Source organism: Oppia nitens, unplaced genomic scaffold, assembly GCF_028296485.1.
Source record: "Oppia nitens isolate AA-2021 unplaced genomic scaffold, nextdenovo-longstitch-racon4-pilon3 scaffold18_pilon_pilon_pilon, whole genome shotgun sequence".
In the NCBI taxonomy this organism is placed as follows: Eukaryota; Metazoa; Arthropoda; class Arachnida; order Sarcoptiformes; family Oppiidae; genus Oppia; species Oppia nitens.
This window is the reverse complement of record NW_026533197.1, coordinates 1,078,078-1,102,121: the sequence shown is the minus strand read 5'-3', so window position 1 is coordinate 1,102,121 and position 24,044 is coordinate 1,078,078. Positions and strand designations below refer to the sequence as shown.

Here is a 24,044-nt window from a genome sequence, read left to right as displayed (position 1 = left end):
TATGGAAAAAATTATCTTAAAGTTTGTTAAAGTTAAACATTTGTAACAAATGAATACATTATAAATTATATTTTAATAGATGTAGAAATATTTTCAATAATATTATTATTTAACAATAAATAACAACATTTCATTTTTTATACAATATATTAATATAATAATATATAAATATGTTAAATCGTATAATTTAAGTCAATTTAGTTAATACTTATTATTTATTTTGGTCAAATATATTATTGTATTAATAAATTTAATATTTCTTTGGAAACAATATTTTACATTTAAATAAATTACATTTTATTAAAATGAGTTTTACTGATATATTTGAATATAAATGTGAATAATGTATTCAATAGTACTCAAAGTTTTTAGCACAAAATGATTTGTTTGTTTAGAAATTATAAAATATAAACTATAGATCAGATAATAGTGAGTTATGATGGTCTAAATCAATAGAAAATTTTTATTTATTTGCTATATAATAGTGATGTAAACATAATTAAGTTATTCAGTTATGTATAAATTGCTTAAACTAAGCAAATATATATTTTTATGCAATTATTTTCTGTTTTCGGAAATTAAAAAAACAATGAAAATAAAAAAATGGGGAAAAACACTTTAAATACTATTAAATTTATAATAGTTTGCATAATATTTTTACTGTTAAATTTTTTGACAAAATAAAAATAACTAAATATTTGGGAATTCCTGAATTATCTGAACTATAATTAATCCTATAAGTTATAAATATACCGGTATTTTGTATATTTAATTTATAAAATATTGATTTTGAGATGAAATATCTCTAATAAATAGATATTTCTACAAAATTACTATTATAATAAAAATACTGTATTGATAGCTAAATTATATTAATTAACTAATAAAAATGATTTTATTAATACTATTGAAATGTTATTAAAATAAGTATTTTAGAAATTATTTATTGTGTAAAATGTAAATATGTAAAAAATTTGTGCATTATTTAAAATATCAATGTGTGATTTTTAAATTAAGACACTATTTTAAAAGATGAATCAATTATCCGATTTAGATTAATATATTTTGTGTAAAAATTTTAAAAATTATTAATTTGTGATTAATATGAAATGATAAATATAATATTTTAGGCACTTATTTTAAAACTAACCTATTTAGTTTATGGGATTTGATCAACAAAAATAAAATTTACTATTTAAAATATTAAAAATTGTATATAAATGTATTATAGAATATCATTATTTTATATAATAATATTATTTGATTGATATATTATATATTTTATGTTAAAAGCTCATGAATTTATATATTTATAGTTATCTGAAGTGTTTGTTTAAATTAGTCGTATTATGAACTTTGCATAAATGGTTATTTAAATGAAGAAATAAATATAAATAAGTATAAATAAATAATTTTAAAATAAATATTATGGAGAATAATAGCAATAGTTATAATCTATTTAGTGGTTATTTGAGTGAATGAGTTTTGGTTTATGATTGCATCCAAACAATATTGTTATCACTTTGAGAGGATCGCTGTTTATCTTTATTTGTATTACTTTGCTTGAGATTAGGAAACGATTTGTGTGTAGTTTGTAATGTATTTGAATCGATATAAGGATTGATGTCGTGAAGTGGTGCCGATGAACACGACTCGTAAGTATCGCTACATATGTTTACTTTAGTAAGAGTCAAACAATTTTGAAGACTAAGAGCACGATTTAGTTGGGGTTGTAGTGGCTGTTGTAATGGTTGTACCGGTTCTGACTGATTGCTGCAAATCACTTGCGATGGATCAATGTCTTGGTCGACATCAAGTGTGTTTTCAAGACTTGACACATATTCTAATGTATTATCAAAATCAACTGAATTATCAAATGTGTCGACATTAGTATCAATGATAATGTTAGGACCGGACACTTCATACATGGTTTCCATAAGGCTTTTGGTATTTCTTAAAAGAGTTCTATTAATAGGTATCGGAAATGTTGTCGACTGAAGACTTTGGGTTCGACTCAAAGGAGAGACAAAGTTTTGATTGCATTTGTCTTTGTCTGACTTTGAGTTATTATCACAGCATAAACACAAATATTCGTCGCAACAACTCTTTGATGTCATTTGATCCGCACGTTTAGCACTCATTTGACTTTGAATTGTTATGACTTTCATACAATCCATTACTTCATTTAGACAATGATTTAATCTCTCTTCAAATATATCAATACGTCTGAAACGATTAAATAATTGCAATTATATTTTAACTAATTATAATTATTATTACATTATATATACAGTATTCTTATAATAATTTACTATTTTAGTTGCATTATATATATATATATATATATGTATATAAAGACATACTTTGATAAGTTATCGATCTTCTTATCGATTGAATTATCATTATTTATATCATTGGAGTTATTATCTGTATTTGCAGACTCTCTGACCAATTCATTAATTGACTCCATTTTATAGACAGTATTTTGAAGAACTGTTTCCGAAATACTCGTATCCATTGTTTCCAACGGATCGTTGATTTGACTGCAATATTGATGTTTCAAAGGATTTCGGTTTCGACGAAGTCTTTCATGTGATGAACTGATTTTGTTTTGTTTCGATGATATCGTTGACAAAGCACCTGAACATTGACCACACATATAGTTATTTGATTTTATTATGAGTTATAATTCAAAATTAAAAAGCAAATACCAAATGTTAAATCAGTAAAACTTCTTTTTAATTGATCGACCACTCCTTAAATTAAATAATATATTAAAATTAATTGATATCTTTTTTAAACAATACCTGACAATGAATTTAATGTCTCGCTTCTGGCTCTGACTGGTTTAGTCAAGAAGTCATAGTTAGCGGGCGTCACATCGAGTCCTGCTTTTTGTGGTGAAAACTCAAGAATACCAGTTCCTGAATATCTTCGCTTACAATTATTTTCTTTAATATTTTTGTAGTAAAGTTGGGCGCAATCGTCATCATCATCGTCGCCGTCAAATGAATTAAACACCAGTGGAGTCACAAATGATGACTGACCTAATCTATTGTCATCAGTTTGTGCCGAAACTAAATTATAATTAAAATAAATATTAGTAACAAATGCTTATATTTGTTATTATGAGACAAACCTTCTTCAGAAAGTTCTTCATTAGGCGGCGATGAGAAGCAGTCCTGAAATTTGCGTTTCGATGGCTTCTTGATTGAGATGTCTGGCAATCCCTGTTGGTTCTCATCTCTTAAATTGAATGTCAAAACTAAATTACCATTAAATGAAGCAATGAATTCGGGATACATTTCCAGTACATGAAGTAAATCGGATCGCGTTATCTTATGGAGATCACAATATGTCAGTGCCCTAACATTGGCCATTGATTTACCGATTGTCGGGTTCTCTAATGGGTTTTCACCAAATATATCATCTTTTCCTATAAATATTTACCAGTTTTTATTGATAAACTGTTTTCTATTAATAATGCAAAATATACCTAAAATTGCTACCACATTATCTCCATTTAATATTTCAATTGTTCCCCGAGCTATGAAATATAAAGAGACCAAAACATCTCCTTTATGAACGAGAGTATCCCCCGGAGGCGCGTGAGTTGTTTTAAACTATCAATTATTTAATTTTGATGTTTATTTAAAAAAGACTTCAATATAAATGTTTATAAATATTTTAACTAACTTTCATTGATAGAGCTCTTAAACATCCCTGAGATGCGTCTGTTATATACAAAATTTATAATATTTATTAGTTTTATGATTGAAGTCTATGTTGTTATGAGAGCACTAAATACATTATATAATTACATGTTTAACATACACTTCACAACAATTGTCTCAATAAATTTATGTGCAATTATATACTATACTATAAATTTAATATTAAGACAACCAACAAATCTTATATTTACACAGTATTATCACTGAAACAATTGTTATAATCATAAAACCATCTGAATTATTAAAATTTAATATATTATGTTATAAATAAAAATTTAAAAACCTTTAAAAGCCGAACAATTTTCCAATAGATTTCTATTCAAATGCAAACAGATGTCTGCCTGAAGACATTCAGGAAATCCTTTTAACACCTAATGTAAAAAACGACATTTAATAAGTATATAATATAAGTATATATATATATAAGTTATTAATATATAAATAAAAATGATAACCATATTCATGTCAATGCCATTACTGTAAGCCCACGCGTGTTGAAAGTATTCTTCAAGTCGTTGTCTTAAAGGATCCGGGATTTGATGAAAACGTATGAATTCCCGAACCCGTAGTAGTTGTGTGTGATATCTTGCTGTCCCTGAATATAGTCTTTGGATTATTGCCGACACGTTTCCAAATATTGATGCATACATTAAAGCTTTTGATAAATGACTTCAATAAATAAAATTATTTACATAAATATTTAAATGTTTGTAAACTCACATCCGGTTAACATAACTAATATACAAAATATCTTTTCAGTGTTTGTCGTCGGCGACACATTTCTAAACATAATCAATAATTTAGTGAAAAGTTTTATTTTTAAAAATAAATTACTAATAAATAGTGAATTAATATGCAATTATTATACTTTTTATTATATGAAAGAGTAATAATTTTGAAAATTTACAAATTCAATTCAAATTTAGTATTTTTAAAATAAATACAATAATTAAAAATTGATTTCTTTTATAAAAATATGAAAAATGCATTCATTAATTGTTTACTTATTATATCAATTTATTGTTACCCAAATCCTACAGAAGTGAGCGACGAAAATGTAAAATATAAGGCTGTTATGTATCGAGATTTTATTGTTGGTCCTCCAGAACCATCTGAATCTATTGATATATTAATACACAACAAATTTATTATTTAAATAAAAAATTAATTAATGGTTGTTTTATGAATTTTTAAAAAACAATTTATATAAACATACTGTAGTATTGATATGTTGAGTTTGCTAAGTGATCCAACCAACCTATCTTTGAATCTAATACCTAAGTTTAACATAAAAAACGGTAAATTGTAATATTGTAATAATCAAAATTATAATTATATAATCAAATATACCGGTCTCTCAGCATTTCCTATTGCATACCTATAAAATAAAAAGTTTGATTTTAAATTGAATAACAATCAATTAATTAATTATCAAAATCACTAATTAATTTTACTTAAAAAATAATAAAATATATAAAAATAACTCAAAACTTAGTATACCAATCTAATTAATTTCATTTAATTAAATTAATATAAATAAAATGTTTTATAATACATACCAAATGCAAGCTAACCAATGCGCTACCTAAAAGAATCAAACATTAATTAGATATATAATTAGTAATAATTAATACAAATAATAACTATTAAATAATTAAATTATAAATAATGTGATACCAATGCAAAAGCAGCGACAAGTAATATGAGAACCGCTGCCCCGTATTCAGAATATCTATCTATTTTTCGGGCCACACGAACCAAACGCAATAAACGCGCCGTTTTGAGCAAACCTATCAATGTTGTGGTCTATAATATATTTTTTAATTGTTTGATATTTTACTAAGTGTTTGTTTGACATCTTTTATAATTAATGAATTACCTCATCGTTTTGAGAACCAAAGAGCAAAAGATCAAAGGGAATGGCAGCGACAACATCTATGAGGAACCATCCCTTCAGATAATTCAATGCTATCTTTCCTGGATGTGACACAATCTATATATACAATACAATTTCAATACAATTATTATAATTCAATTTAATTTTTCATTTGATTACCTCATCATTTTTATTAACAAAAGTTGTCCTAAAATTGATGAGAATGTCAACTAAAAAAATTTTTAGTCAATTTTAATTTTTATATTTCAGTTGTTAATAGGTTAGTAAATAAAATAATTTTTAAAATTAACTTATATATTATATTATAGTTTATTCTTTTAAATAGTAATAATTTATTAAAAGACAAATAAACAAAATAAAGTAATATAAATAAAGAAAATCAAAAATATTGTAAAACGATATTAAGTGAAAGTATGCGAACCAATAAACATTACATCGACGAGGAGGTCGACAACCATAAGAGGGTCGTCGCCGTATTGCTTATCCTCCTTAACCCAAAAGGTTTCCTCTTTATTACTATTGTTTTGGTCCTTAACTGTTATAATTATTAAAATATTTATAAATATTTAAAATTTATTATCATTTTTTTTATTTAAAATTGCCAAACATTCTTTCAAAAATAAATTATTACATAAATATATATATAATTTTTGTTTTATATTTTTATATATTTAAAATTTATTATTATTTTAAGATTGTTTATGTTACATAAAATAATAACAATAAATTATGTAATTAAATATAATAATATATTGTATATTATTAATATTGATACTATATAAACAATTTTAAATAAATATAAATGTATAATTAATTTTTGCAATTATAAGTGATATTATTATTAGAATCATATCAATATACTGTATACATATATATTTATAATTGATATAATTAATAAAACTGTATATTTATAATTGATATAATTAAAAATACCGTATTTTCAATATATGTATTTAATAACAAAAATATTAAAATAAAAACTCTTGTAATTCAAAATAAACAAAAAACTAAATATTAGATCAAATGAATCAGTAGTGAGAGTATAAATAAAATTATTATTTAACAAAATGATTTTATATTATAATAAATATAACCATTAAAATCGTCTAATTTTGAGTTATCAACTAATCTGACAATATATAGGGCAATGCCCATTTAGGACACACCTATATTGATTGTAAAACTTATATTAACAAACTTTAAATCAGTTTGCTATAAATTATACATTATATATCAAAAATATTTTTTCTGATTATTTAAAAAATTTAAAATTGCCTAAATATCCGGTGATTTCAATAAATATCTCTTTAATTATATATCCAAATGATTTTTTTTGTATTTTATGTTTAATAACTACTTTTAGTTGATGTAAATGTAGAGTCATTTAAAACTCATTTATTTAGCAATATATAGGTGTTTCTAATCTCCATAATTATTGTGTCATTTATTTCCATTTTGTTATTTTAGTATATATTAATAGTTTGCAATAAATTTCATTTAATTATTCTAATTTTTTTTGTGTTGGATTATATAAAAAATTTCTAAGAATTTAAGAGTCAATATATTGCATTAAATTTGATAAACAATAATAGTATAAACTGACCTGAATTTTGATTATTAATGATTCTGTTATCAGTAACAACAGTCTTATTATTTAAGAGAAATGCGGCTGAATATGGAGTAAATATAGCTGTATATATGACAAGTARTAAAATGACCCAGTCCCATATGGCCTTAAAGGGAGAGTAATGTAAAATTGTCCACTTTTGCTGAGATAACACATTTTGACCGTTCAAATGATGGCCAATAGTTGGTGATGCGTCTCCCGATTCAAACTTATAATCTGGTAATATATCGGCACCCAATGATAGTACCTAAACAGTAATAAACATTTAATAGTAATAAAAACATTTTCAAAAATAATATTAATAATCTGAGATCCTATTATTGTTAATATTAATTAATAGTTTATAAATCATAAACTATAATCTCTATGTTAATCTTATAACATATTTTTATGTGAAGATATTTTTCAATTATTATAAAAACAAGACTATTAGATACAATAGACAATAATTCTTAATATACTCTATTATACAGTATATACAATAGTAATATCAAAATAATTTTTAATTATTAATTTTTTTAACTTTAAAAAAAAGTTTATTATAATAATTAGTCAACAAATAGAAATTTCTAATAAATTTCCCTAAAAATATTTTTAGAAACTTACTCTGAAAAATAAATATATATTTTTTAAATTTATTATTAAAGTGTCTTGATTTGCAACTAAAAAACTATTTTCTGAGTTTAACGCTTATATCTGATACATAATATGTCAACCGAACTAACCAGTGGACGCTATTCCCGAAAATTTCATTATAACTATAAATAACTATTTGGTGAGTTAGCAACTATAATAACTTATAAATAACTTTTGATTTCTAATAATTTTGAAAAATATAAGCATTAAACTGTAAAATATTGCACAAATATATGTAAAAATACAAAATATTAATAATAAAAATTATATAAAAACTGTAAAATGTTTTTAATTTATATTTTTTGTGAACAATAGAAATAATTAGTATATTTATAATACTGTACATCATTCTTGTAAATATACTGAAAATAAGTGAATCACATATTATTTGCAAATATTAAAAAATAAATAAATATTTCAATAGCTATTTGATTTATTTTGGTAACTAATATACAACTATTGGGAAGTTTTTCTAAATTTAGAAATATTTTAAGTAAAGAACGTATGAGAAAAAATCAAATATTATTTTATTATTCAATATAATCAAAATTAATGTAATTATTTGTAAATATTTTTTTAATACATAACTATTTAAATAACTATATGGCTTTTTAGCAACTATTATAACATCTATTTGATACAATATAAATAGGTATTAATCAATACATTACTTATTAGTATTAATTAATACACAATTGGGAACAATTAATATAAATTATTGTTATTCTAAATTAAACTTAAATTTAAAAAAAAATAATATTTATAATTTAATTATTTTCGAATCTTAAAAATAATTTTTTAAATAAAATAAATATATTATAAAATGTAATAATTTTGTTAACTTTAAATATTAATAAAATATTAAAAATAATATTTAATAATTAGCAATATAATTATATTAATACAAGTTACCAAAAATTAAGATAATAAAATTAATATATCAATTCAATAGACAAAATCCTATTTTTTAAATATAAATATCTTTGTTTTAGATAATAAGTTACTAAATATAAGTACCGTTTGGTCACATCCTTTACATTATATATTCATAATATACAGTATATGACAAAAGTTTGATAAAATCTGTGATTTTCAAATCTACTAAAAATGAAGTGAACCCTAAAGTGAAACCATTACCCTAAATACACACCTTATTATAGACAACATATCCACACATTATTAATGTTTATGATTTAAATCTTTTATGAGTTAATATTAAACACTATAAAAGCTATATTTATTAGAACAAATATAATTATAAATTTAATATATACAGTATATATATACAGATATATACAGTATATATATACAGATATATACAGTATATATATACAGATATATACAGTATATATATACAGATATATACAGTATATATATATACAGATATATACAGTATATATATACAGATATATACAGTATATATATACAGATATATACAGATATATATACAGTATATATATATATATACAGATATATACAGTATATATATACAGATATATACAGTATATATATAATTTACAGATATATACAGTATATATATACAGATATATACAGTATATATATAATTTACAGATATATACAGTATATATATACAGATATATACAGTATATATATATATTTACAGATATATACAGTATATATATACAGATATATACAGTATATATATATACAGATATATACAGTATATATATACAGATATATACAGTATATATATACAGATATATACAGTATATATATATACAGATATATACAGTATATATATACAGATATATACAGTATATATATACAGATATATACAGTATATAACATTACATATAAATTAATTCAAAGTAACATATTATATAATATTGACGTATATTAAAAGCATTGCCAAAAATGTTTAATACATTAATTATAAACAAATAATTAAATTGTCATAACATCTAATTTAAATATTAATTAATGTATAAGTGTTTATCAATTGCATATAGAATTGTCTATTTATAGTTGGCTTCGTTATTCATTTTATAAATTGTCTAATATATCAAACATTTTGTTTTGATTTAAAAATTTACATTAAAATAATGTATTTCAATAATTAGAAATTATAGTAAATATAATTAATTAAACCAAATATAAATAAATATATTCACGAATTCCTGAAAGGAATACGTATATGCATTCTATAAGTCTGTCTGTCTGTCGGTCTGTCTGTCTGTCGGTCTGTCTGTCTGTCGGTCTGTCTGTCCCACGAGGACATAGGTTCGAATCCACTATCAGCTACAAATTTTTTTTTTGAATTTTTTTTTTGCTTTTTTTCTTATTTAAGTTTATTTTTTAGGAAATTGAAGAAAATGGTGTCCAAAAATTAATTAAAAAAATTTTGAATATTTTTTGATTTTTTTGAATTTTTTTTGATTTTTTTGAATATTTTTTGAATATTTTTTGATTTTTTTCGTTTTTAAGTTTATTTTTTAGGAAAATAGTAGTTTATTTTGTAATACTGAATCATTTGATACTCCAAATGACTGTAGTTGTTTATTTTGTCATACTAAATCGTTTGATAACCTACATAACTAAAGTTGATTTTATTTTATCATAGTGAATTTAATTTTTAATTATGATTAGGAATTCGTGTGGAAATGCTTTCTAGCATTCTCAACTGGTTTTATATTTATAAATTTGTCTTTAGTATTACTGTAAATATAACATTAGTAACTTATAGTCAAATTATATTAATAAAAGTTATATTATTTTATAAGAGATGTGTAATATTTTCATAACTCTCAGTGTTTGCCATAAGATAATGAATGACTGGACGTTATATTATATTTATATAAACACGCAATCAATAGAAAAAAGGTTTCATATTTGATGTCACGTCCAGTGATTGCATGACATAACAAATAAGCATTTATTTCAACACTAATGACTTTTATTTATATTATAATATCATTGTTTTATTTTGTATATATTTTCTCATACGTTTAATCAAGATTTCTTTTATTTATATAATATACACGTTTAGTAAACAATATAAAAGTATGGTATATAAAAATTGGTTACAATAATATTATCAACAATTTGATATATCCTATACTAATATCTGATTAATATAAATTACAAAAAAAAGTATTAATACTTTTATATAATAATATAATCTTATTTTTAAATTATGTAATTATAATTTTAACATAAAATTTGCTGACAAAGCAAATAAAAAACTGCTAATAAACTTGACTGTAATTTTAGCAAAATATATGAATTTATTTAAATTAAGTTATTAATTGATAACTTATATTGTTGTATCATATTTGATAATTTACTTTTTATTATTATTATTATTAGATAGAAATAAAAATTATGAAACCACTAGATTTTAATTAAAATAATATAATTTGTTTTACTGTAACTGTAAAAAATTTCCTAACAAATACAGTACTAAAATCTATGTTCGGCGGTATCTACTGATGAGATTTTCCGCCTAAGGTCTAAAAAAATAGCGCAATCGAAGTATAATACAGTATTTAGTATATTATATTAATGGCCAGTAGTTTGGAAACAAAATATTTAATTTTTAAATTTAATATATATATATTATTAACTAAATTAAAAGTATTGTTTATTTTTTTATTTTTAATAATATGTATACACAATTTTCGAAATATTAATTACATGCATGTCCAAATTCCATTAACCCCTCCCCAACTTATTTGGACGCCTTATCTGGATGACGTCAATACAGTAAAATGTTATATAATAATGACAAGAATTAATTATGTAAAAATTCTAAATAATATTTTATCATTTTTTCATATTTATAAATCTAAAATTATCTAAAAATAGTAAAGTTAAATTAATAAAAAAATATATCAATTTTAATAAATTAATAGTTGTAACTTAATATTAGATAAACTTCAGTTACATTATTAACTAATATTAGCGAAACTAAATATATCATATTATTGACTAATGTTGTGTATATTAATAAATTGTTATTATAAAAATCATTGGAAAAATAAGTAATATAAAAGTAGTTTTACAATAAAAATACAATAGTAAACAAATATCAATAATCTTTTGCAATGATATTTGAGTCATAAAAGTATATGATTTAAATAACGATACAATTTATACAATATTTAATGTAAAGAAAATTTGATTAAATATAATCGACTACATATTAATCAATGAAATATAATCAATATAAACAATTGCTTTAATAATACATTACTACTAATAATAATATTAAACATTTTGTTTTGAAAAAAAATCAATAAAAACTTTTCAAATTGACATTTCCAATACAATAGTTATATGCAATTATGAATAGCTATTTGTTTGTTATATTTACTGATTTTGATTGACTTTTCCAATGATGTTCACGCATTGAAATGTCAGTAATATTAACTAATATTTTAATAATCAAATCTTATATTTTTACAAATGTTAAAACTATTTATCCTTATTTGGTAAGATTGCAAAAAATTATTTAAAATAAATTGTTTTAACTAATTTATATAAATGCCATAATAAATTATAATTAAATTTACAAAATGCTTTAAAGATATATTGTATTTACCTTTTATTATATAAATACATAGACTATCTATTAATAGTATTAGTTATTTATGTTAAAAGACTGTAAGTAAATAAATAAAAATAAATACTTTTGATTTTAAATATTTCTAATAAATAAAATTATTATATTATAATCGGAGAAAGGTTTGTATCCCTATAGCGCTCCCCACAGTAAAAATATAGTATTTTACATAAATTACTATACACTGTATACAATACCGTATATTCTTGCATTTTAGTCCATATGAAAATGATAAAAATATGAAAAATAACATTATCATACGGTAAAAGTATATAATACATGTATAATTGACGTTTTATGCAGACATGTCATAGCTTACAATGTATTGTAACAGTAATACAGGTGTATAACCAAAAACTTGATTCATCAATGGATGCATTGCACACATACTGTATACAAAATATATGTAATATTATATAAATTTATGTATTACACACAGTTTCACACAATTGCATATACAGTATATATTAATGTACAGTATATTAATAATTGACTTTCAAAAATACATTTATTAATTGATATTTAAGAAATATTTTTAAATTAAACAAATGAAAATATTTGGCAATTTATTAGCCGTGAATTTATTCATTGAGTTTTTTTATCAATATAAACAATATGTAAATGTTTAACAATATTTAGTTTATTACTGTATTCTTTAAACGCTTTAAGTATTAAAAACCCCAGATTTATACAAATAATAACTATTTGTTTTAAAATTAAAAATACATATTTTTACAAAAATTGTTTTACTTTTATTAAAAATGAATTAATTAAAAATGTTTATGTAATAAATTAATTAAAAAAAATTATTAATGTATAATAAAATATATTAATAAAAAATGATATTTTAGACAGAGATATCTCTTTGTACAATATTTTATATAATAAGGATTTTATTTAGAAAATATTTATATTATACGTGATTTTAATTTTTTAAGTAAATCTAATAAAAACATTCAATGATTGAGTATGTTTTGTAAATTTTATTACTATTTTTACATTAAGATTATGATGCAATTTTTAAAAAATATTTGATAGTTTATAATTATATTAACAAAAAATCCAATAAAAATATTTTTATAGCACACATCTATAATATTATGTATTGTGAAAAAATACTCAAAAAAATTATTAAATAAAATATAATAGTTAAATTTTATTTGTCATTTATAATATTTTTGATAAAATTTGTTTATTCAAATTTTGACTTAAAATATTTGTTAAAAATGTTTGAACGACAATCAAAATAAGTATTTTAAGTAAGTTATGTAGAGTTGAAAATTTCAGGAAAAATTCTCAAATTGCAGGAGAGATAAAAACTTTATTTGTTATTCAATACTAATGACTAAATAAAAACATAATAAAAATTTAATAATCTGTTATTCAATATAAATTACACAGAAATATTTGTTACACTAATTTAAAAAATTTCTTATTATATTTTATAAACACATTGCAAATATTTTATCTACATTAAATATTTTGCTTGATTTTTATTTGAATAGTTTACTTATGATACAGTATTACAATTGTTAAATATTAATAATCTATATAAAGTTTACAGTATATTAATGTACTAAAGTATATAAGATATATAAAGTCTTAAAATAAGTTTAGTTTACTTATATATCACAGATCTTAAAGTATTTTGGCATTCAATACATAAAATAAAAAATGACATATTCTTATATTACTTGTGTAATCTATTTCAATATTTTTTTCAATTATTTAAATATAAATTATATATCTATTTATTAAACAAATTATATAGCTTCTCATAAATTAATTATATTTAAACAAATAATATTCATTAGCTAAATATACTGTATATAAATTTATTAATATAATAATTAGATTTATTGATCATTTTGTAGTTATTGAGTACAGTATTGATATTATAAACTAATTTACTAGCATTTTGTAATTTCAAATTGTTTTACAAATAAAATAGGTTTTTACTTAAAATTATTTAATATATTCAATAGTTATATAATCATAACAGGTATAATACAGTACAGTGTGTTTGAAACGAAACAATATAATTAAATGAATCAGATTTTAGACATGAATTACATTCATATGATTTTTTAAATAATTCAAATCTTTTAATATAATGTACAGAATTATGTTTATACACAAAGAAATTGTAAATCAATAATAAGAATGTGATTGAATTTTTTGAAAAACAATATAATGTCTAATATGGTATACAGTAATACACGACAAATGCATGATTTAATTAACAAAATATAAACAACAGAAATATAAATATTTAAATGTTTTTTGAATCATATATGAATTTATTAATACATAACAATAGTAATACAAAGTAAAAACGTTGGGTCTCTATGATAGACATAAACCGAATCTTTTGAATATTATTTACATATAATTTTTTTATAAATGTATTTATAATAATTATAATTAAAATACCATTTATAGGATATTACATCGATTACATTAATAAAAAGATAAAAACAATTCAAATATTCGAAATAATAATAAATATTTAATTATACAGTATTTTACTGACACTTTATAATAGTTACTGTGATGTCATGTGATGTCAGGCATTATTACTGATACATTTGAACATATATAACAAATATTTAATTATACATTTTAAGACTAGATATCAAAGTTTATAATAGGCAAAAAATTATTTTTTAAATATAGCAATAAGTCACAGAAAAACTTAGTTACTTTTAAGAATACCAAAAAACGAAAATACTTTTGCATTCTAACAGTAATTAATTATACTTTAATAACCTGTTAATAATTGAACATTTGTAAATAATAAAATGTATATTGCTAAATTCATTTTTATTAAATAGTAAATTGTTTGTTAACAAAAAACTCTTAAATAAAAAATAATTTTTTAAATATTCAAAACAAATTGGTTTAATGAATAAATAACGAAACATTTCTATAAAATTATCAGGTTTTACATAAATTAATATTAATACACATTGTATTTAGTTTTAAATACTGAAATTTAATTCATTGTTTTCAAATCAACAAATAAAAAATTGACTAATTAATTGGCTAACTAATTAACCATTAATATATATACCGTATATAGTGTTGGCAAAAAAGAGAAATTTCTAGAAAGTTTCTAAAAGAAATTTCTAGAAAGTTTCTAAAAGAAATTTCTAGAAAGTTTCTAAAAGAATTTTATAGAAAGTTTCTAAAAGAAATTTCTAGAAAGTTTCTAAAAGAAATTTCTATCTATGGGATCTCCATGGTTAATTTTGTTCTCTTAATATTTATTATCTTGTAACATTTTTTACAAGTAATAATTAAATATTATTATTAGTTTTTTAATTATTAATTAATAAAAATATGAATAAAATTTTACAAAACTGATAATTATTAAATAATTATAATTATTTATATAGGTATCCCATTTATATAATAGTTTATTACATTTTAATTTACAGTATTGTCTCTTTAATATATTTATAGATAGATATGGGGATCCCATAGTATAACAAAAAAGTTAAATTTCTATAGAAATTTATTCATGAGAAATTTTCTAGAAACTTTTTATTTGCCCATTTCTAACCGTATATAATTATTAGTATTAGTATATAGTTTTCAAAATTCTATATTTATAAAAATTAATAATCTAAAAATTCAAATATTTAATAAATTTATATTTATACTATAAAATAAGTAAAAAAATTATAAAACTAATTAATTTAAAAGCCATAATCACTAAAAAAATTTATTTGTTGTTCAAAAAGTTAATATTTCTCTCATTTAAAGAATTATTTATATTTTTGCAAATGTATAACATTTTGTAATTAGTTGTTATTGACAAACAAAAAAGTTTTTATATACTTTGCAAAAGTTCTCCGATTTTAATTTAACTTAAAACAAATTAATTTGACATAAATTATAAAAGTTATTCAAATAAATCAAATTTACTTATAATTTGATAATTTGACTGAAGAAAAACGCCTGTCCTTGGGATCAATTACAACCAATTTTTTAAGTTATAGTAAGTTTATATATTATATATTAAATACTGATTAGTGTCGAAAAGTTTATCAAATTGACAACAAAAATTAAAAAATTACATTTTAAGTAAAAAGTTAAATTAATAACTTTTTGTGCAAAATAAGTATTACAGTATTTATTTATTTTTACAGATATCATAATACTAATAGTAAGTATGTCTATTTATACAAATTATTTTTTAATTATTTTAATGATGAAATAATAGGTAATCTCAAAAATTAATACAATTTATTGTTATCAAATAGTTTTAGTGATATATATGGTATTTATTATAATAAAATACAGTAGTATTAATATATTCGTACTGTTCATATTCATTCATTAATATATATTAACCGGTATTATGTATTAATTAAATATTCAATAATATAAATTTTAGTAGAAAAAATTGATTGATATTTTTATATATAAAATAAAGTAATTAAACAAAACAAATAATTTTTATATATATTTATATATACTGTATATAAATCAACAAAATAGGTGATAAATACTTCAATTTTAAATTTATTGTTTAAACCTTTGGCATTAAATAAAGGGAACGTTTCTATAGAAACAATAGGATTATATAAACATTAAGAGAAAAGGTATGTCAAAAGCAGGTGTGTATTCATATCAAACTCTTTATTAAATCTTGAGATCAAATCTTTTCTTATTTTAATTCATATTAAAATTTATTATTTATTGCAAAACAATAGGGTATAACTTCCACTTAAAATATCAATTCATATGACATAAAAATATCATTTCTAGACATTTTTAACAATAAGAATTTATTACACTTACTATAATTTCTAAGTAAAAAATATTAAGTTTACTAAATAATATTTATTTTTATTTAATTTAAAATTTTTCTCAATAATTTTATCTCAAACAGATTAAGAAATAATTAATGTAATATTAAATAGCATTCAAAAAATTAATTAAAATTGCTTTTGATTTTTAAAATTTTAATAAAAAATATAATTTTCTTACTTAGAATTACTATAAAAGTCTAAATGTTACTTAAAATGCAATTACAAAGTATAATATATAAATGCATATAAAAATATAAGAATAAGACTTACAATAAATAAATAATTTATTTGAAATTTATTATATGATTAATTAGATATACGGTATAAAACTTGCATAACTCTTATGACTATTTGTATTTGTTTAATGAATGTATGAGAGGACAGGTATGTAAAGTTGACTCACTTGAGGAATTAAACTGAATTTTCTTCTGGCATTTTCTTTGAGTTCAAATATAGAGCTTTTTCGGGACCTATTATTTGTTGGATGACTACGGATATCACCGTTTGAATGGTTGGAAGAGTTAACACTAGACTGTTGTTTAGTCCACTGCTGTTGTCTTAACTTTTGCATTGAATGAGATGTTGTAGTGTTTGACTCAAATGAATTGTTAGGTGAGAGCCAAACGGTGGACATAGCTGTACGGGTCAGTGGTGTTTGAGTGGTCGGCACATCAAAGGCCTGTTGACGTCTCATCTGAGGCGTCGAGTTCTGCCTCATATGAGGTGAACTCTTGAGAAGATGTCTTTGATTGTGCTGTTGGTACGGAACTCGGATACTGATTGCAATTTCATCACTTCTGTTATTACCAATACATCTTTGGTACTCTTCGTGTAAATTCGAGATTTGTGGTGACATTTCTTATATTTCTTATAAAATCTTGTAATTCAAATTAAAGGCAACTTTAACTTGAAGGCAATGTCTTTACATAATATTTTTTTTATTAATTTAGTGTAAAGTTAGACAAATTCATTATATATTAAAAATCACCAAAAATTATAATAATATATAATTATTACATTTTGGCTTTTATTAGGCAAGTAATTGCATATTCATTAGTATTAATATAAATAAAGGCAATGTATATGTTATGAAAAAAAGTTCACTTAAATCACAGAAATATGACTTATAGTTAAAATAACTTCACATAAATCTTGATATCTATAATGTCTATAATATGTCTATAATTCATATGAAAAACTTGAGACTAAAAGCTGTGCGTCAAAGGAGGCAATGCTCACAGCTATTGATTCACATAACGGGCCATATATTGTTTCAGAGCAGGCGCTCATAACTAGACATGAATTTTACGGTAAAACATTCATTTTTACTCAATTTAAATCAAATCAAATGTTTGCTTAAAAACTAATTATTTATATTTTTCATATCTTTCTGTAAATAAATAAAAGTCTACATTAAAACAATTTATTGTATATCAAACAAAATTATAATTATGTAAATCATGTATGAATTAAAATACTATGAAATACTAAAATTATTTAAATACAATAAACCAACAAAAAAAATACAGTTGACAATTTACAGGATATACACTAAAAAATCTAACGCAGTTTTTAAAAAATTATAGAAAAACATACAACAAAATACAGTGCATAAACTTAAATATGTTTTGACCAAATCTTGGACTTTATTATAAAATTTTTATTTGCATTATACATGCTTTAGGTTTTTTAAAGTTTTAAAGTGCTTAATGGTATCGTTTACCTTGATAATTTATAAGAAATTGTAATCTATATCTAGTTTATTAGAAAAAAACATAAATTTATGCAATTATTTAATATTATCTTTAAATAATTTTTTCGCAAAAAATATTAAATCTTATTATTATACTTATTAAATACTATATAAAACAATAATAAAAACAGTCCGTTAAGTTCAGTGTTTGTATATTATTAATAATAATGATTGGTTAAGATTAACAGTATTTAATATTTCAGTCATTTATAATAAATTATTAAAATATTATTAAAATTCTAATACTGAAACAATAACTTAATCATTAAAATATCATTAAAAAATCAAAACTTATTATTCAAAATAATTCAAAATACCACTATTTTTAAATCTTTGTTTTTAAAATAAAGTTATAATCTTTATTTGCAAATAAACATTGAGTATTTCATGTGTTATTTAGTTGATAATACGTTAATAAGTAAACCATTGCATTACACTTTTGTAAATTATTTTTTATGTTAAACCTTTAATCTAAAAAAGCCCATTAGGAGTAGGAATGTCCCCATTATAGGTTTGAATGGAAATTTTATAAGCAAATGTAAATTTATTTTAAATTGATATCACTTTTGAATAAAATTTTATAAAATTATTTTCAGATAAATATAGATAAAACAAAGATTCTTAATATGAATGCTGATTATATTCATTAGAAAATTATTTTCAAAGAAAAATTTCATAAAAATACATTTAATGTCAATTTTTAATGTATTGGCATTGAGTTTACAATTTTTTTGGATTGATTTATATACATTTGTTTATACTATTTTATAATAGTTAATAAAACTTTTGTAAACTCAATATCAATACATTAAAAATATATTATCAATATTTATCTGAAAACAATTTTCTAATATGTATTATTCAAAAGTTATATAAATTTACATTTTGTGCAATATATCACTTCCCGTTACACTATATTTTATATCAATATAAACCTTTAAATGTGATTAAAATAATGTTATTTTGAATAGAATTGGATTTAATTTTTTCAATTTTTCCGAATACGTTGTTATCCTCTAAACATAATAAAACAAATGTTTGCAATAATTTTATTTTAAATTAATTCAATTTAACTTAAAATTATTCAAGATATTTTTCAATGTATATAATTTTAAAAATTTTAGAAATATTTTGATATGTGTTATAAATAACACAATACATTTCCACAATATTTTTCAAAATTTTGATATTATATAATCATTTCTTTATTAAAATTTTATTTAAAAAAATTTTCTTCAAAAATAGAAAAGTTATAAAATGAATAATAAAATAATTAAGTGTTGTTAAAATTAAATTTAAGTTTATTAATGTTTAACTTACAGAATGTCGTATAATACTGATTGTGAGTAACACTAATACTACTACTGATTATAACAATATTAAAAATATGTTAACATATTATCGACAATACATTGTAGACAATGTTTATTAGATACATATTGTAACCAAAATTGTTTACATATATTAATTAAGTTTATAAAAGTTGGCGATTGTAATAATGAGAGTAGTAATAGTAATAACGCTATTTGGGGACATATTATGTATTTTATATTATATTGTTATTTATATATTTATAAAAAAGCGATTAAATGGGTGTTATTTATGAGTCTATCTATTGGCTATCACTTTTAAATCCAGTTTAATATTTAATATTAAACAGTGTTTAACCATTTAATTTTAAATTAATGTATTTAAATTATAGAATCCTCAATATATATATATATATATATATATTTCAATTGAACAATCTCATTTCAATAACAAATTTAATTATTTTAAAGTCAAGATAACTATTTTAATAGTAAACGTTTCAAAGCAAACAGTATAGTATTTAATATATAATGCATTAATAATCATTAAAAATAATTTATATTATAATTTTTTAATAATTAAAATACTTATTATTTTGAATTTTTAGTTTAATTAAAGCAATACCAGAATAATAAGTTTATTCACTAAAATATATTGTTTGCAAAAAAACATAAAATGAATGTTATTTAGAGTTCTTTATATACTATTATTGCAATGATATTATATTTTGTTTTGATTTTTACATTATTACATACAATTTAATTACATATTTAATATTATGTATATATAATATATGTAAATATATTATTTTTTGCTCATTTATTATATCTCAAAACAATTGCATTCTTTATAACTTTGCTATAAATAACTAATAGTTTTACTGCACTCTAATGTTATATAATGTTATTTTATTATCAATATATTTGTATATGCAATTTTTGTTATTAAAATAAAATATAATAAATTATAATATCAATTGAGGAGTTAATAGAGAAGATAATGAGATAAATAAAATATATTAAAATGTTTTCAATTAATTAAATAAATAAATAAAATAATTTACCACTAAAAATGTACAAGTAGAAATATTCTGCACTATAATTTAGCTTTTTTTTGTTATAAAATTTAGTTTATTAATTATAAATTAAATTATAACTTAGTATATATCATTTGTTATCATTGTCGTTTTATTATATTAAAATCTATTATTATTTAAAATAACTATTTATAATGCAGAATATTTTATATTTAAAAATAATAAAAATATATTATTTAAGTCTAAATGGCGTTTTTGGCAAAAAAAATCAAATGACTACTAAACATTTGGTCTACAGGTAACCCTAACCCCACCCAAACCCCTTTCTATCAAATTATTTGAAAGTAAATTTCAAATTGGGTGCGACTGTATTGTATAATAATTGTTGAAAAACAAACTATTTATTTTACACTACTAACTTATTAAACTAATATATTATTTAAAATATGATTGATAAGTTAATAAGTACTAATAGATAATTTTTATTCTTTAAATTGATTTAAATAAAGTAACAAATAATATAATAAAAACAAGAATAGTTTATTTCTCTATATTATTTTTTAATAGAAATTGCATCAATTTATTATATAATAATATTGTGATGAAATACATACTAAATGGTTTATATGTTTAAAGACAAATTTACTATACAGTATTTATTCAATCTATCATATTTATTAATTATAATAATTTACCTTACTTCAATTGTACTGTTTTATGTTTAATTATCTTTTTATATTAATATCTGATTAAAGTATTTTATAAGCTTTTATAATTAATATGTGTATATGTGTAGTATAATGTTAATAGTAAATAGTTTTTACAGATGTTTAATTATTATTATAAGCTATAATATAGAGTATTATACTGTACTTATGTATTATGTACATGGTAGAAATAGGAAAAGTTATATAAAAAAATATTATTATAAAATATACACTTATAAAATAACTAAGTTTACATTAAATTTTAATACTCTAGTAGTACTAAAAATATATAATTGTTGTGTCTAACAAATCCATTGATTCCTGTCAACAATATTTAATCTATTATCTATCACTTATTAAAATATTCAATAATAAATGTGATGTATAATATGATTTTTATAACTAATGGCTCTATAGAAAAATTAGTTCACTTATTTGTTATAAGATTTGTATTTGTTTGTATTAATACTTTTGTTTATTTAAGGGATTAACTCTCATACTTTAACAATGTTACTTAACTAAGTTACTTAGAGTCTAAACCCATGCATTATATTCAACAATCCAGACAATTGACTTTTCTAGCCGTACCCTTGATCTGGTTTAATATGCCTAACGTATAATAAGTCTATTTATTTTATATCTATTTATTATTCGCATTATTTGAACAGTAAGTGTAAGCGTAAGCGTAATAAAGTGTCGCATAATTTTGTTTACACGGATAAGTTACCTGAAGATCGTGTAAATGCTTCCGAGACACTGATATCGATATATACGAGCATTGATTAGTAGCATTGGGCCCCCGGAAAGGTCACATAAAGGCATTGAAATCTTTATTTTAAAATACTAATTAATTTATTACTATAATAAATAATAAAATTTAAATTGTATTTTTTGGTGTATTTTAAAATATTATTTTCAAATACAATTTCTATGATAATTAATAAATAATCTTTATTTTATTAGACCAAACACTAACACTGTATTATATTTTAAGTAAATTAGATTACAAACACATTTACTATTTTTAAAAATTTAGACTTTGATGGTCTCATAGAATGTAAAAATGATATAAATTCATACAAATTGCAGATCACGTAAAAATAAATCTATATTATTGCTATTATTATGAGTAATAGTATTAAATACAGTATACAGTACTATAGTAATGGTAATAATAATAATAGCATACCTGAGCCACTTTCTCTCCAACGTTGTGATGAGGTTTTGATATTTCCTTTAATATAAGTTTAGTATTAGGTTTTTGATGTACTCTTAAAACTCTGTGGTTTCCCTTTAAATCACATTTAAGTGATTTGAGTTCACAATCTTTAGATACGTCAACCATTGATACTATTATATAATAATATAATTTAAGTAATATTTAGTTTTCAATTATATTAATACATTTCTTATAAAGTTTATACGGTATTTAAATTTTCTAAGAAAGTAATTATTTTTTATATTACTATATCAGAGCTTATGTGTAGTAAATCTGAATAAAACGCAAACTCAATAAACATATAATAAATGTATTAATGAAATGCTATAATTTATGAAAATATATATTTGAAAAATGATTGTTGCAATGTTACAATTTATTCAGATATTGATTTTATAACTTAATTACAATTACCAATAAAATTCAAACAATTATAATAAACGATATAATAATTTCTTACTCGCTTTTAGTTTAGTCTGTAAAACACAATTAGTTGACACGAGATGTTTGTTTGGTATAATTTTGGCCATTTTTGCCGTCTTTTCAATATTTTCATGTCTTGTCATTTGAATAACAGTTTCATTTATATCCAATGATTGACTTCTTTCAATGGGATCACACAATGCTTTACTTGAATATATACTCTTTAATATATTATCGATTGATTGCCCTATTAATCAATTATTAATTAATTGAAAATACTATATGTTTTGAATTATTAA

At 20.6% G+C, this 24,044-nt stretch overlaps 1 protein-coding gene across 1 annotated transcript; it reads right to left on the bottom strand.

Annotated features, from left to right (window-relative positions):
* Positions 1–1,467: 1,467 nt before the first annotated feature.
* Positions 1,468–23,334, bottom strand: LOC128965822 (potassium voltage-gated channel subfamily H member 7-like). The gene is made up of 21 exons (XM_054312598.1): positions 23,293–23,334; positions 17,700–18,216; positions 7,235–7,505; positions 6,053–6,166; positions 5,791–5,840; positions 5,614–5,727; positions 5,412–5,540; positions 5,294–5,319; positions 5,085–5,112; positions 4,951–5,011; positions 4,762–4,852; positions 4,455–4,516; positions 4,190–4,389; positions 4,018–4,105; positions 3,697–3,734; positions 3,497–3,623; positions 3,140–3,436; positions 2,808–3,077; positions 2,712–2,756; positions 2,364–2,640; positions 1,468–2,226 (listed from the first exon to the last, which is right to left on the bottom strand). The coding sequence occupies exons 2-21, from the start codon at positions 18,150–18,152 to the stop codon at positions 1,491–1,493; spliced, it is 3,477 nt and encodes a 1,158-aa protein (XP_054168573.1). The 5' UTR covers positions 18,153–18,216; positions 23,293–23,334; the 3' UTR covers positions 1,468–1,490.
* Positions 23,335–24,044: the final 710 nt, after the last annotated feature.